This window comes from Pseudophryne corroboree, chromosome 10 (assembly GCF_028390025.1).
Source record: "Pseudophryne corroboree isolate aPseCor3 chromosome 10, aPseCor3.hap2, whole genome shotgun sequence".
NCBI classification, from domain to species: domain Eukaryota; kingdom Metazoa; phylum Chordata; class Amphibia; order Anura; family Myobatrachidae; genus Pseudophryne; species Pseudophryne corroboree.
The window spans coordinates 103,081,858-103,098,228 of record NC_086453.1 but is presented as its reverse complement, the minus strand read 5'-3'; the positions used below and the strand labels follow the sequence as shown (position 1 = coordinate 103,098,228).

At 49.2% G+C, this 16,371-nt stretch overlaps 1 protein-coding gene across 1 annotated transcript in view; it reads left to right on the top strand.

Moving 5' to 3' along the window:
* The window catches only part of UBE2S (ubiquitin conjugating enzyme E2 S), a 76,809-nt gene extending 71,050 nt beyond the window's left edge, over window positions 1-5,759 (top strand). Inside the window, exon 4 of the mRNA XM_063942681.1 lies at window positions 5,238-5,759. Within this exon, the coding sequence (XP_063798751.1) occupies window positions 5,238-5,531 (294 nt within the window). The 3' untranslated portion in view covers window positions 5,532-5,759. The remainder of the gene's footprint in view (window positions 1-5,237) is intronic.
* Window positions 5,760-16,371: the final 10,612 nt, after the last annotated feature.

The window sequence follows — 16,371 nt, the reverse complement described above, 5'->3', positions numbered from 1 at the left end:
GGCAAACACGTTTGTAAAATCCTACAAATTTGATACCCTGGCTAAGGAGGACCTGGAGTTCTCTCATTCGGTGCTGCAGGGTCATCCGCACTCTCCCGCCCGTTTGGGAGCTTTGGTATAATCCCCATGGTCCTTTCAGGAACCCCAGCATCCACTAGGACGATAGAGAAAATAAGAATTTACTTACCGATAATTCTATTTCTCGGAGTCCGTAGTGGATGCTGGGCGCCCATCCCAAGTGCGGATTATCTGCATTACTTGTACATAGTTACAAAAATCGGGTTATTATTGTTGTGAGCCATCTTTTCAGAGGCTCCGCTGTTATCATACTGTTAACTGGGTTCAGATCACAGGTTGTACAGTGTGATTGGTGTGGCTGGTATGAGTCTTACCCGGGATTCATAAATCCTTCCTTATTGTGTACGCTCGTCCGGGCACAGTACCTAACTGAGGCTTGGAGGAGGGTCATAGGGGGAGGAGCCAGTGCACACCACCTGATCCTAAAGCTTTACTTTTTGTGCCCTGTCTCCTGCGGAGCCGCTATTCCCCATGGTCCTTTCAGGAACCCCAGCATCCACTACGGACTCCGAGAAATAGAATTATCGGTAAGTAAATTCTTATTTTTTCCCCCATCAGATGAATTAAATGAAGTGTGTGAAGAAGCGTGGGCTTTCCCTGATAAAAAATTGGTAATTCCTAAGAAGGTACTAATGGCGTTCCCTTTCCCGCCAGAGGATAGGTCACGTTGGGAAACACCTCCTAGGGTGGATAAAGCGCTCACACGTTTGTCTAAAAACGTGGCACTACCGTCTCCGGATACGGCCGCCCTCAAGGAACCTGCTGATAGAAAGCAGGAGGCGATCCTGAAGTCTGTATACACACACTCAGGCATTATACTTAGGCCAGCTATTGCGTCAGCATGGATGTGCAGTGCTGCCGCTGCGTGGTCAGATAAACTGTCAGAAAATATTGACACATTAGACCGACACGATCCTGCTAACCATAGACCATATCAAAGACTCAGTCTTATATATGAGAGATGCACAGAGGGAAATCTGCCGGCTGGCAACTAAAGTAAGTGCATTGTCCATTTCTGCTAGGGAAGGCTTATGGACTCGCCAGTGGACAGGAGATGCAGATTCTAAAAGGCACATGGAAGTTTTGCCATATAAGGGTGAGGAATTATTTGGGGATGGTCTCTCGGACCTAGTTTCCACAGCAACGTCTGGGAAGTCAGCATTTTTACCCCATGTCCCCTCACAGCCTAAGAAGGCGCCGTTTTATCAGGTTCAGTCCTTTCGGACCCAGAAAAACAAGCGTGGAAAAGGCGGGTCTTTTCTGTCCAGAGGCAGAGGTAGGGGAAAAAGGCTGCAACAAACAGCAGGTTCCCAGGAGCAAAAGTCCTCCCCCGCTTCTTCTTCCAAGTCCGCCGCATGACGGTGGGGCTCCACAGGCGGAGCCAGGTACGGTGGGGGGACGCCTCAAGAATTTCAGCGATCAGTTGGCTCGCTCACAGGTGGATCCCTGGATCCTTCAAATAGTATCTCAGGGGTACAAACTGGAATTCGAGGCGTCTCCACCCCACCGGTTCCTAAAATCTGCCTTGCTGATTGCTCCCTCAGACATGGAGGCGGTGCTAGCGGCAATTCACAAGCTGTATTCCCAGCAGGTGATAATCAAGGTACCCCTACTTCAACAAGGCCGGGGTTACTATTCCACACTATTTGTGGTGCCGAAACCGGACGGTTCGGTGAGACCCATTTTAAATTTGAAATCCTTGAACACATACATAAAAAAATTCAAGTTCAAGATGGAATCGCTCAGGGCGGTTATTGCAAGCCTGGACGAGGGGGATTACATGGTATCCCTGGACATCAAGGATGCTTACTTGCATGTCCCCATTTACCATCCTCACCAGGAGTACCTCAGATTTGTGGTACAGGATTGCCATTACCAATTCCAGATGCTGCCGTTTGGACTGTCCACGGCACCGAGGGTATTTACCAAGGTTATGGCGGAAATGATGATACTCCTTCGAAAAAAGGGAGTTTTAATTATCCCGTACTTGGACGATCTCCTAATAAAGGCGAGGTCCAAGGAACAGTTGGTGGGAGTAGCACTATCTCAGGAAGTGCTGCACCAGCACGGCTGGATTCTGAATATCCCAAAGTCACAGCTGGTTCCGACGACACGGCTACTGTTCCTGGGTATGATTCTGGATACAGTCCAGAAAAAAGTGTTTCTCCCGGAGGAGAAAGCCAGGGAGTTGTCATCTCTAGTCAGAGACCTCCTGAAACCAAAACAGGTATCAGTGCATCACTGCACGCGGGTCCTGGGAAAGATGGTAGCTTCTTACGAAGCAATTCCCTTCGGCAGGTTCCATGCCAGAATCTTTCAGTGGGACCTGTTGGACTAATGGTCCGGATCGCATCTTCAGATGCATCGCTTAATAACCCTGTCTCCAAGAACCAGGGTGTCTCTACTGTGGTGGCTGCAGAGTGCCCATCTTCTAGAGGGCCGCAGGTTCGGCATACAGGACTGGGTCCTGGTGACCACGGATGCCAGCCTTCGAGGCTGGGGGGGGCAGTCACACAGGGAAGAAACTTCCAAGGACTATGGTCGAGTCAGGAGACTTCCCTTCACATAAATATTCTGGAACTAAGGGCCATTTACAATGCCCTAAGTCAAGCAAAATCCCTGCTCCTACACCAGCCGGTGCTGATCCAGTCAGACAACATCACGGCAGTCGCCCATGTAAATCGACAGGGAGGCACAAGAAGCAGGATGGCGATGGCAGAAGCCACAAGAATTCTCCGATGGGCGGAGAATCATGTTCTAGCACTGTCAGCAGTGTTCATTCCGGGAGTGGACAACTGGGAAGCAGACTTCCTCAGCAGACACGACCTCCACCCGGGAGAGTGGGGACTTCATCCAGAAGTTTTCCAGATGCTGGTAAACCGTTGGGAAAAGCCACAGGTGGACGTGATGGCGTCCCGCCTCAACAAAAAGTTAAAAAAATATTGCGCCAGGTCAAGGGACCCTCAGGCGATAGCTGTGGACGCTCTAGTGACACCGTAGGTGTACCAGTTGGTTTATGTGTTTCCTCCCCTGCCTCTCATACCAAAGGTATTGAGAATAATAAGAAAGCGAGGAGTAAACACAATTCTCGTGGTTCCGGATTGGCCAAGACGAGCGTGGTACCCGGAACTTCAAGAGATGCTCTCAGAGGACCCGTGGCCTCTACCGCTCAGACAGGACCTGCTACAGCAGGGGCCCTGTCTGTTCCAAGACTTACCGCGGCTGCGTTTGACGGCATGGCGGTTGAACGCCGGATCCTGAAGGAAAAGGGTATTCCGGAAGAAGTCATTCCTACGCTTATTAAAGCCAGGAAAGATGTTACGGCAAAGCATTATCACCGCATATGGCGGAAATATGTTGCATGGTGCGAGGCAAAAAAGGCCCCAACAGAGGAATTTCAGCTGGGTCGATTTCTGCATTTCCTGCAAGCAGGAGTGAATATGGGCCTAAAACTAGGCTCCATTAAAGTACAGATCTCGGCTCTGTCGATTTTCTTTCAAAAAGAACTAGCTTCAGTACCTGAAGTTCAGACATTTGTGAAAGGAGTGCTGCATATTCAGCCCCCGTTTGTGCCTCCTGTGGCACCTTGGGATCTCAACGTGGTGTTGAGTTTCTTAAAATCACATTGGTTTGAGCCACTAAAAACCGTGGATCTAAAATATCTCACGTGGAAAGTGGTCATGTTATTGGCCTTGGCTTCAGCCAGGCGAGTGTCAGAATTGGCGGCTTTATCATGTAAAAGCCCTTATCTGATTTTCCATATGGATAGGGCAGAATTGAGGACTCGTCCCCAGTTTCTCCCTAAGGTGGTGTCAGCGTTTCACCTGAACCAGCCTATTGTGGTGCCTGCGGCTACTAGGGATTTGGAGGACTCCAAGTTGCTAGACGTTGTCAGGGCCCTGAAAATATGTTTCCAGGACGGCTGGAGTCAGAAAATCTGACTCGCTATTTATCCTGTATGCACCCAACAAGCTGGGTGCTCCTGCTTCTAAGCAGACTATTGCTCGCTGGATTTGTAGTACAATTCAGCTTGCACATTCTGTGGCAGGCCTGCCACAGCCAAAATCTGTAAATGCCCATTCCACAAGGAAGGTGGGCTCATCTTGGGCGGCTGCCCGAGGGGTCTCGGCTTTACAACTTTGCCGAGCAGCTACTTGGTCAGGGGCAAACACGTTTGCAAAATTCTACAAATTTGATACCCTGGCTGAGGAGGACCTGGAGTTCTCTCATTCGGCGCTGCAGAGTCATCCGCACTCTCCCGCCTGTTTGGGAGCTTTGGTATAATCCCCTTGGTCCTTACGGAGTTCCCAGCATCCACTAGGACGTCAGAGAAAATAAGAATTTACTTACCGGTAATTCTATTTCTCGTAGTCCGTAGTGGATGCTGGGCGCCCATCCCAAGTGCGGATTGTCTGCAATACTTGTGAATAGTTATTGCTAACTAAAGGGTTATTGTTGAGCCATCTGTTGAGAGGCTCAGTTGTTTTCATACTGTCAAACTGGATATAGTATCACGAGTTGTACGGTGTGATTGGTGTGGCTGGTATGAGTCTTACCCGGGATTCTAAATCCTTCCTTATTATGTCAGCTCGTCCGGGCACAGTGTCCTAACTGAGGCTTGGAGGAGGGTCATAGTGGGAGGAGCCAGTGCACACCAGGTAGTCATAAATCTTTCTAGAGTGCCCAGCCTCCTTCGGAGCCCGCTATTCCCCATGGTCCTTACGGAGTTCCCAGCATCCACTACGGACTACGAGAAATAGAATTACCGGTGAGTAAATTCTTATTTTTATGGTAATCTGGAATACCTGTTGCACTCTTCTGCTCTCACTATATAGTGGATACTGTCCTGTACCTGCTTTTTATGTCAAAAATGATCTGGCTGCCTTGAGATGAGGTAACGGGGTGTGCAACAGAAGCAGTTGCTAATGACTATACAAACCTTCCTGAAGGCAGCATATAAAAGCTTGGCGAAGTCAGGCATCAGATTATATGCATTACTACCTAATACTTATCTTTAGCGGCACACAAAGGGAAGATAAGTTTATGGGACAGAAGAATGTCACCTCGGACAACCGCTGATCATAGTTTTGTATGCACTAGGAATGGAGGCTTATTAGATAATGGAATGTTTCACTAACATTTATATTTCTTTTCCTAAGACAATAAAGTGTTTGTTGATTCACCCGAACCCAGAGTCAGCACTGAATGAAGAGGCTGGTCGCCTCTTACTGGAGAACTATGAAGAGTATGCTTCCCGTGCCAGACTAATGACCGAAATTCATGCCCAGAATTCAACATTAAGGGGCAAGGATCCTACAGACCCCTGCTCCTCTGCGTCAGCAACTGTGGGTATTGGTGATGGACCCATGGCCAAGAAACATGCCGGGGACCGGGAAAAGAAACTTGCAGCGAAAAAGAAGACAGATAAAAAGAGAGCCTTGAGACGACTTTAAATGGATAAAATAAACATTCATGGGTGCAGGAAGTTTTGAGTTCAATGGAGGGAACTTAAAGACCTGGTGGGGGGGTGACCGTGGAGAGTTTTGGGGGTTAATGAGTTCATATCCTTTTTTTTTTTTTTTTCTTCCCTTTTCTTTTTTAAAGGCCAGCTTTTGTTATAGTTTTTCCAATCTAAGTTATTTAAATTATGAATCTATTAAAATACTTTTTTCATAAAGAAATCTGAGTCTTATTTTAAGCAATTATGTACTTTAATGAAAACGTATGCATGTATCGCTTAAGGATTTTCATATGTGGGTAGAAATTCGGTTACGGTCACTGTCTCCGGAAGGTGAAGGTGTTCTGTGATGAACATCTTTGCCCATTTATCCTCACACTACATTGAGGTTCATGGGGAAAATCACTGAACATTTGTCCAGCTGCACATTGTATTAATTGCTGGACATAGTGATGCTTGGTGGTGCAATGTTCACCCTCCATAACTAATCCTATTAAGGGTACCATTGTGATATAGGGATTAATGGTTTTAGAAAGATTGTGAACCTTTTCAAAAGAAAATTTAAAATGATTTTACCTTAACTTCCCTACCTGGTTCTTAGTTTGATAAAATCGCTGCATACACACTTTCTGTTGTACGTTAATATCTGCAAACACACTTGCTGTATAATACTTTCCTGAGTCTGCATTGTCCTTTGGTAAGCGTTTGTGGATATTTTGTTATTGTCCAGGTGTATATATGCGTGTAGGTCTATAAGCCTACCCATAGTCTCCACATGAATACCATGGGGGTTGTGGGTGGAGAGGTTTGGGCACCAAACAGTTAAAGCTTTAGCTCACACAATGCACTGATCCTACACCTCTATACCAGACTCCCAGCCAGAGGCCTAGTCAGTATTCGTTTAGTGCCCGCAGGAGAAGCACCTTTACACAGGGAGACTGCTTTGCAGTACCAAGCTTTTATACTTTCTCTGACGTCCTAGTGGATGCTGGGAACTCCGTAAGGACCATGGGGAATAGCGGCTCCGCAGGAGACTGGGCACAAAAAAGTAAAAGCTTTAGACTAGCTGGTGTGCACTGGCTCCTCCCCCTATGACCCTCCTCCAAGCCTCGGTTAGATTTTTGTGCCCGAACGAGAAGGGTGCAAGCTAGGTGGCTCTCCTGAGCTGCTTAGAAGTAAAAGCAACAGGCTCACTGCATCGTGGGACTAAGGGGAGAAGAAGCGAACTCACCTGACTGCAGAGTGGATTGGGCTTCTTGGCTACTGGACATTAGCTCCAGAGGGACGATCACAGGTTCAGCCTGGATGGGTCCCGGAGCCGCGCCGCCGGCCCCCTTACAGAGCCAGAAGAGCGAAGAGGTCCGGAGAAAGCGGCGGCAGAAGACGTTCCTGTCTTCAAATAAGGTAGCGCACAGCACTGCAGCTGTGCGCCATTGCTCTCAGCACACTTCACACTCCGGTCACTGAGGGTGCAGGGCGCTGGGGGGGAGCGCCCTGAGACGCAATAAAAACGATATAAAAACCTTATATGGCTAAAAAAAATGCATCACATATAGCTCCTGGGCTATATGGATGCATTTATCCCCTGCCAGTTTCCTGAAAAAAGCGGGAGAAAAGGCTGCCGTGAAGGGGGCGGAGCCTTTCTCCTCAGCACACAAGCGCCATTTTCTTTCACAGCTCCGCTGGAAGGACGGCTCCCTGACTCTCCCCTGCAGTCCTGCACTACAGAAACAGGGTAAAACAGAGAGGGGGGCACTATTGGCAGCTAATATATAAATACAGCAGCTATAACAGGGAGTAACACTTATATAAGGTTATCCCTGTGTATATATATAGCGCTCTGGTGTGTGCTGGCAAACTCTCCCTCTGTCTCCCCAAAGGGCTAGTGGGGTCCTGTCCTCTATCAGAGCATTCCCTGTGTGTGTGCTGGGTGTCGGTACGATTGTGTCGACATGTATGAGGAGGAAAATGATGTGGAAGCAGAGCAATTGCCTGTGTTAGTGATGTCACCCCCTAGGGAGTCGACACCTGACTGGATGGTAGTAATTAAAGAATTACGTGACAATGTCAGCACTTTGCAAAAAAACTGACGACATGAGACAGCCGACAAATCAATTAGTGCCTGTTCAGGCGTCTCAGACACCGTCAGGGGCGCTAAAACGCCCGTTACCTCAGATGGTCGACACAGACCCTGACACGGATACGGAATCCAGTGTCGACGGTGACGAGACAAACGTAATGTCCAGTAGGGCCACACGTTACATGATCACGGCAATGAAGGAGGCATTGAACATTTCTGACACTACAAGTACCACAAAAAAGGGTATTATGTGGGGTGTGAAAAAACTACCAGTGGTTTTTCCTGAGTCAGATGAATTAAATGAGGTGTGTGATAAAGTGTGGGTTTCCCCCCCGATAAAAAACTGCTGATTTCTAATAAATTATTGGCACTATACCCTTTCCCGCCAGAGGTTAGGGCACGTTGGGAAACACCCCCTAGGGTAGATAAGGCGCTCACACGCTTATCAAAACAAGTGGCGTTACCGTCTCCTGATACGGCCGCTCTCAAGGAACCAGCTGATAGAAGGCTGGAAAATATCTTAAAAGGTATATACACACATACCGGTGTTATACTGCGATCGCCTCAGCCTGGATGTGCAGCGCTGGAGTGGCTTGGTCGGAATCCCTGACTGAAAATATTGATACCCTGGATAGGGACAGTATATTAACTATAGAGCATTTAAAGGATGCATTACTATATATGCGAGATGCACAGAGGGATATTTGCACCCTGGCATCTAAAGTAAGTGCGATGTCCATTTCTGCCAGAAGAACGTTATGGACGCGACAGTGGTCAGGTGATGCGGATTCCAAACGACATATGGAAGTATTGCCGTATAAAGGGAAGGAGTTATTTGGGGTCGGTCTATCGGACCTGGTGGCCACAGCAACGGCTGGAAAATACACCTTTTTACCCCAGGTCACCTCTCAGCAGAAAAAGACACCGTCTTTTCAAACCCAGTCCTTTCGTCCCTATAAGGGCAAGAGGGAAAAAGGCCGCTCGTTCCTGCCCCGGGGCAGAGGAAGGGGAAAAAGACTGCACCATGCAGCCTCTTCCCAGGAGCAGAAGCCCTCCCCCGCTTCTGCCAAGTCCTCAGCATGACGCTGGGGCTCTGCAAGCAGACTCGGGCACGGTGGGGGGCCGTCTCAAGAATTTCAGCGCGCAGTGGGCTCACTCGCAAGTGGACCCCTGGCTCCTGCAGGTAGTATCACAGGGGTACAAATTGGAATTCGAGACGTCTCCCCCTCGCCGGTTCCTGAAGTCTGCTCTACCAACGTCTCCCTCCGACAGGGAGGCAGTATTGGAAGCTATTCACAAGCTGTACTCCCAGCAGGTGATAATCAAGGTACCCCTCCTACAACAGGGAAAGGGGTATTATTCCACGCTGTTTGTGGTACCGAAGCCGGACGGCTCGGTGAGACCAATTTTAAATCTAAAATCTTTGAACACTTACATAAAAAGGTTCAAATTCAAGATGGAGTCACTCAGAGCAGTGATAGCGAACCTGGAAGAAGGGGACTATATGGTATCTCTAGACATCAAGGATGCTTATCTCCATGTCCCAATCTACCCTTCTCACCAAGGGTACCTCAGGTTTGTGATACAAAACTGTCATTATCAGTTTCAGACGCTGCCGTTTGGATTGTCCACGGCACCACGGGTCTTTACCAAGGTAATGGCCGAAATGATGATTCTTCTTCGAAGAAAAGGCGTATTAATTATCCCTTACTTGGACGATCTCCTGATAAGGGCAAGGTCCAGGGAACAGTTAGAGGTCGGAGTAGCACTATCTCAGGTAGTGCTACGTCAGCACGGGTGGATTCTAAATATCCCAAAATCACAGCTGATTCCAACAACACGTCTACTGTTCCTAGGGATGATTCTGGACACAGTCCAGAAAAAGGTGTTTCTCCCGGAGGAGAAGGCCAGGGAGTTATCCGAGCTAGTCAGGAACCTCCTAAAACCAGGACAAGTGTCAGTGCATCAGTGCACGAGAGTCCTGGGGAAAATGGTGGCTTCTTACGAAGCGATTCCATTCGGAAGATTCCATGCAAGAACTTTTCAGTGGGATCTGCTGGACAAATGGTCCGGATCGCATCTTCAGATGCATCAGCGGATAACCCTATCTCCAAGGACAAGGGTATCTCTCCTGTGGTGGTTACAGAAGGCTCATCTTCTAGAGGGCCGCAGATTCGGCATTCAGGATTGGATGCTGGTAACCACGGATGCCAGCCTGAGAGGCTGGGGAGCAGTCACACAGGGAAGAAGTTTCCAGGGCTTGTGGTCAAGCATGGAAACGTCTCTTCACATAAATATCCTAGAGCTAAGGGCCATTTACAATGCCCTAAGTCAAGCAAGGCCTCTGCTTCAGGGTCAACCGGTATTGATCCAGTCGGACAACATCACGGCTGTCGCCCACGTAAACAGACAGGGCGGCACAAGAAGCAGGAGGGCAATGGCAGAAACTGCAAGGATTCTCCGCTGGGCGAAAAATCATGTGATAGTACTGTCAGCAGTGTTCATTCCGGGAGTGGACAACTGGGAAGCATGCTTCCTCAGCAGACACGACCTCCACCCGGGGGAGTGGGGACTTCATCCAGAAGTCTTCCAAGTGATTGTAAACCGTTGGGAAAAACCAAAGGTGGACATGATGGCGTCCCGTCTCAACAAGAAACTGGACAGATATTGCGCCAGGTCAAGGGACCCTCAGGCAATAGCGGTGGACGCTCTGGTAACTCCGTGGGTGTTCCAGTCGGTATATGTGTTCCCTCCTCTTCCTCTCATACCAAAAGTACTGAGAATCATAAGAAGGAGAGGAGTAAGAACGATACTCGTGGCTCCGGATTGGCCAAGAAGAACTTGGTACCCGGAGCTGCAAGAGATGCTCACGGAGGACCCGTGGCCTCTACCTCTAAGGAAGGACCTGCTCCAGCAGGGACCTTGTCTGTTCCAAGACTTACCGCGGCTGCGTTTGACGGCATGGCGGTTGAACGCCGGATCCTGAAGGAAAAAGGCATTCCAGATGAAGTCATCCCTACCCTGATCAAGGCCAGGAAGGATGTAACTGCAAAACATTATCATCGCATTTGGCGAAAATATGTTGCGCGGTGTGAGGCCAAGAAGGCCCCTACGGAGGAATTTCAACTGGGTCGTTTCCTACACTTCCTGCAAGCAGGATTGTCTATGGGCCTAAAATTAGGATCCATTAAGGTTCAAATTTCGGCCCTGTCGATCTTCTTCCAGAAAGAACTGGCTTCAGTGCCTGAAGTTCAGACGTTTGTCAAAGGGGTACTGCATATACAGCCTCCTTTTGTGCCTCCAGTGGCACCTTGGGATCTCAATGTAGTTTTAGGGTTCCTAAAATCACATTGGTTTGAACCACTTGCCACAGTGGATTTGAAATATCTCACATGGAAAGTGGTAATGCTGTTGGCCCTGGCTTCAGCCAGGCGCGTATCAGAATTGGCGGCTTTATCCTATAAAAGCCCTTACCTGATATTTCATTCGGATAGGGCGGAATTGAGGACTCGTCCTCAATTTCTCCCTAAGGTGGTTTCAGCGTTTCACATGAATCAACCTATTGTGGTACCTGTGGCTACTAGGGACTTGGAGGACTCCAAGTTGCTGGACGTAGTCAGGGCCCTGAAAATATATGTTTCCAGGACGGCTGGAGTCAGAAAATCTGACTCGCTGTTTATACTGTATGCACCCAACAAGCTGGGTGCTCCTGCTTCTAAGCAGACGATTGCTCGTTGGATTTGTAGTACAATTCAACTTGCACATTCTGTGGCAGGCCTGCCACAGCCAAAATCTGTAAAAGCCCATTCCACAAGGAAGGTGGGCTCATCTTGGGCGGCTGCCCGAGGGGTCTCGGCTTTACAACTTTGCCGAGCAGCTACTTGGTCAGGGGCAAACACGTTTGCTAAATTCTACAAATTTGATACCCTGGCTGAGGAGGACCTGGAGTTCTCTCATTCGGTGCTGCAGAGTCATCCGCACTCTCCCGCCCGTTTGGGAGCTTTGGTATAATCCCTATGGTCCTTACGGAGTTCCCAGCATCCACTAGGACGTCAGAGAAAATAAGAATTTACTTACCGATAATTCTATTTCTCATAGTCCGTAGTGGATGCTGGGCGCCCATCCCAAGTGCGGATTGTCTGCAATACTTGTATATAGTTATTGTTACAAACAAATCGGGTTGTTTATTGTTGGAAGCCATCTTTTCAGAGGCTCCTACAGTTATCATACTGTTAACTGGGTTCAGATCACGAGTTGTACGGTGTGATTGGTGTGGCTGGTATGAGTCTTACCCGGGATTCAAGATCCTTCCTTATTATGTACGCTTGTCCGGGCACAGTATCTTAACTGAGGCTTGGAGGAGGGTCATAGGGGGAGGAGCCAGTGCACACCAGCTAGTCTAAAGCTTTTACTTTTTTGTGCCCAGTCTCCTGCGGAGCCGCTATTCCCCATGGTCCTTACGGAGTTCCCAGCATCCACTACGGACTATGAGAAATAGAATTATCGGTAAGTAAATTCTTATTTTTTTCCTCTGACGTCTTAAGTGGATGCTGGGACTCCGTAAGGACCATGGGGTATAGCGGCTCCGCAGGAGACTGGGCACAACTAAAGAAAGCTTTAGGACTACCTGGTGTGCACTGGCTCCTCCCACTATGACCCTCCTCCAGACCTCAGTTAGAATCTTGTGCCCGGCTGAGCTGGATGCACACTAGGGGCTCTCCTGAGCTCCTAGAAAGAAAGTATATTTTAGGTTTTTTATTTTACAGTGAGATCTGCTGGCAACAGACTCACTGCAGCGAGGGACTAAGGGGAGAAGAAGCGAACCTACCTGACTGGAGATAGTTTGGGCTTCTTAGGCTACTGGACACCATTAGCTCCAAAGGGAACGAATACAGGACCCGACCTCGATCGTTCGGTCCCCGGAGCCGCGCCGCCGTCCCCCTTACAGAGCCAGAAGCAAGACTTGGTCCGGAAAATCGGCGGCAGAAGACCTCGGTCTTCAACAAGGTAGCGCACAGCACTGCAGCTGTGCGCCATTGCTCCTCATGCACACCTCACACTCCGGTCGCTGATAGGTGCAGGCGCCCTGAGCAGCAATATAAACACCTTGGCTGGCAAATCATCACAATATATAGTCCCAGGGCTATATATGTGATAAATTACCCCTGCCAGAATTCCTGAAAAAAGTGGGAGAAAAGTCTGCTGAAAAAGGGGCGGGGCTAACTCCCTCAGCACACTGGCGCCATTTTTTCTTCACAGTGCAGCTGGAAGACAGCTCCCCAGGCTCTCCCCTGTAGTTTTCAGGCTCAAAGGGTTAAAAAGAGAGGGGGGGGGGGCACTAAATTTAGGCGCAATATGTGTATACAAGCAGCTATTGGGGGACAAATCACTCAGTTATAGTGTTAATCCCTGCATTATATAGCGCTCTGGTGTGTGCTGGCATACTCTGTCTCCCCAAAGGACTTTGTGGGGTCCTGTCCTCAGTCAGAGCATTCCCTGTGTGTGTGCGCGGTGTGTCGGTATGGCTGTGTCGACATGTTGGATGAGGAAGGTTACGTGGAGGCGGAGCAGAGGCCGATAAATGGGATGTCGCCCCCTGTGGGGCCGACATCAGAGTGGATGGATAGGTGGAAGGTATTAACCGCCAATGTCAACTCCTTACATAAAAGGCTGGATGACGTAACAGCTGTGGGACAGCCGGCTTCTCGGCCCGCGCCTGCCCAGGCATCTCAAAGGCCATCGGGCTCAAAAAACGCCCGTTACCTCAGATGGCAGACACAGATGTCGACACGGAGTCTGACTCCAGTGTCGACGAGATTGAGACATATACACAATCCATTAGGAACATCCGTTGCATGATCTCGGCAATGAAAAATGTGTTACACATTTCTGACATGAACCCAAGTACCACATAAAAGGGGTTTTATGTTTGGGGAGAAAAAGCAGCCAGTGTTTTGTTCCCCCATCAGATGAGTGAATGAAGTGTGTAAAGAAGCGTGGGTTCCCCTGATAAGAAACTGGTAATTTCTAAAAAGTTACTGATGGCGTACCTTTTCCCGCCAGAGGATAGGTCACGTTGGGAGATATCCCCTAGGGTGGATAAGGCGCTCACACGTTTGTCAAAAAAGGTGGCACTGCCGTCTTAGGATACGGCCACTTTGAAGGAGCCTGCTGATAAAAAGCAGGAGGCTATCCTGAAGTCTGTATATACACACTCAGGTACTATACTGAGACCTGCAATTGCCTCAGCATGAATAGTGCTGCTGCAGCGTGGTCTGATACCCTGTCAATATTAATACCCTAGACAGAGATAATATTTTGCTAACATAGAGCATATTAAAGACGTCGTCTTATATATGAGGGATGCACAGAGGGATATTTGCCGGCTGGCATCCAGAATTAAGGCAATGTCCATTCTGCCAGGAGGTTATTAGAGACCCGGCAGTGGACAGGTGATGCTGACTTTAAAAGGCACATGGAGATTCTGCCTTATAAGGGTGAGGAATTGTTTGGGGATGGTCTCTGAAACCTCGTATCCACAGCAACAGCTGGGGGGGGGGGGGATTTTACCTCAGGTTTCCTCACAGCCTAAGAAAGCACCGTATTTTCAGGTACAGTCCTTTCGGCTTCAGAAAAGCAAGCGGGTCAAAGGCGCTTCCTTTCTGCACAGAGACAAGGGAAGAAGGAAAAAGCTGCACCAGACAGCCAGTTCCCAGGATCAAAAATCTTCCCCTGCTTCATCTGAGTCCACCGCATGACGCTGGGGCTCCACAGGTGGAGACAGGTGCGGTGGGGGCGCGTCTCGGGAACTTCAGGGACCAGTGGGCTTGCCCACAGGTGGATCCCTAGGTTCTGCAAGTAGTATCACAGGGATACAAGCTGGAGTTCGAGGCGACTCCCCCTCACCTCACATCAGCCTTGCCTGCTGCCCTCGGAGAAAGGGAGGTAGTACTGGCGGCAATTCACAAGCTGTACTTCCAGCAGGTGAAAACAAGGTACCCCTCCTTCAACAAGGCCGGGGTTACTATTCCAAAATGTTTGTGGTACCGAAACCAGACGGTTCGGTGAAACCCATTCTAAAATTGAACTCCTTGAACACTTATATACGAAGGTTCAAGTTCAAAATGGAATCGCTCAGGGCGATTATTGCAAGCCTGGAGAATTTCATGGTATCACTGGACATCAAGGATGCTTACCTGCATGTCCCTATTTACCCTCCTCACCAGGAGTACCTCAAAATTGTGGTACAGGTTTGTCATTACCAATTCCAGACGTTGCCGTTGGTCTGTCCCCGGCACCGAGGGTATTTACCAAGGTAATGGCCGAAATAATTATCCCGTACTTGGACGATCTCCTTATAAAGGCGAGGTCCAGGGAGCAGTTGTTCGTCGGAGTAGCACTATCTCGGGAAGTGCTACAACAGCACGGCTGGATTCTGAATATTCCAAAGTCGCAGCTGGTTCCTACGACGCGTCTACTGTTCCTGGGTATGGTTCTGGACACAGAACAAGAAAAAAGGGTTTCTCCCGGAGAAGTCCAAGGAGTTGTCGTCTCTAGACAGAGACCTCCTAATACAAATACAGGTGTCGGTGCATCAATGCACGCGAGCCCTGGGAAAGATGGTGGCTTCTTACGAAGCAATTCCATTCGGCAGGTTCCATGCAAGGATCTTCCAGTGGGATCTGTTGGTCCAATGGTCCGGATCGCATCTTCAGATGCATCGGCTAATAACCCTGTCTCCAAGAACCAGGGTGTCTCTGCTGTGGTGGCTGCAGAGTGCTCATCTTCTAGAGGGCCGCAGATTCGGCATACAGGACTGGGTCCTGGTGACCACGGATGCCAGCCTTCGAGGCTGGGGGGCAGTCACTCAGGGAAGAAACTTCCAAGGACTATGGTCGAGTCAGGAGACTTCCTTGCACATAAATATTCTAGAACTAAGGACCATTTACAATGCCCTAAGTCAGGCAAAACCCCTGCTTCAAAACCAGCCGGTATTGATCCAGTCAGACAACATCACGGCGGTCGCCCATGTAAACCGACAGGGCGGCACAAGAAGCAGGACGGCAATGGCAGAAGCCACAAGGATTCTCCGATGGGCGGAAAATCACGTGCTAGCACTGTCAGCAGTGTCCATTCCGGGAGTGCACAACTGGGAAGCAGACTTCCTCAGCAGGCACGACCTCCACCCGGGAGAGTGGGGACTTCATCCAGAAGTCTTCACACTGATTGTAAATCGTTGGGAACGGCCACATGTGGACATGATGGCGTCCCGCCTAAACAAAAAACTGGAGAGATATTGCGCCAGGTCAAGGGACCCTCAGGCGATAGCGGTGGACGCTCTAGTGACACCGTGGGTGTACCAGTCAGTTTATGTGTTCCCTCCTCTGCCTCTCATACCAAAGGTACTGAGAATAATAAGAAAACGAGGAGTAAGGATAATACTCGTGGTTCCGGATTGGCCAAGAAGAGCTTGGTACCCGGAACTTCAAGAGATGATCTCAGAGGACCCATGGCCTCTGCCACTCAGACAGGACCTGCTGCAGCAGGGGCCCTGTCTGTTCCAAGACTTGCTGCGTTTGACGGCATGGCGGTTGAACGCCGGATCCAAAAGGAAAAGGGCATTCCGGAGGATGTCATTCCTACGCTGATTAAAGCCAGGAAAGATGTAAAGGTTAAACATTATCACCGCATATGGCGGAAATATGTTGCTTGGTGTGAGGCCAATAAGGCCCCAACAGAGGAATTTCAGCTGGGT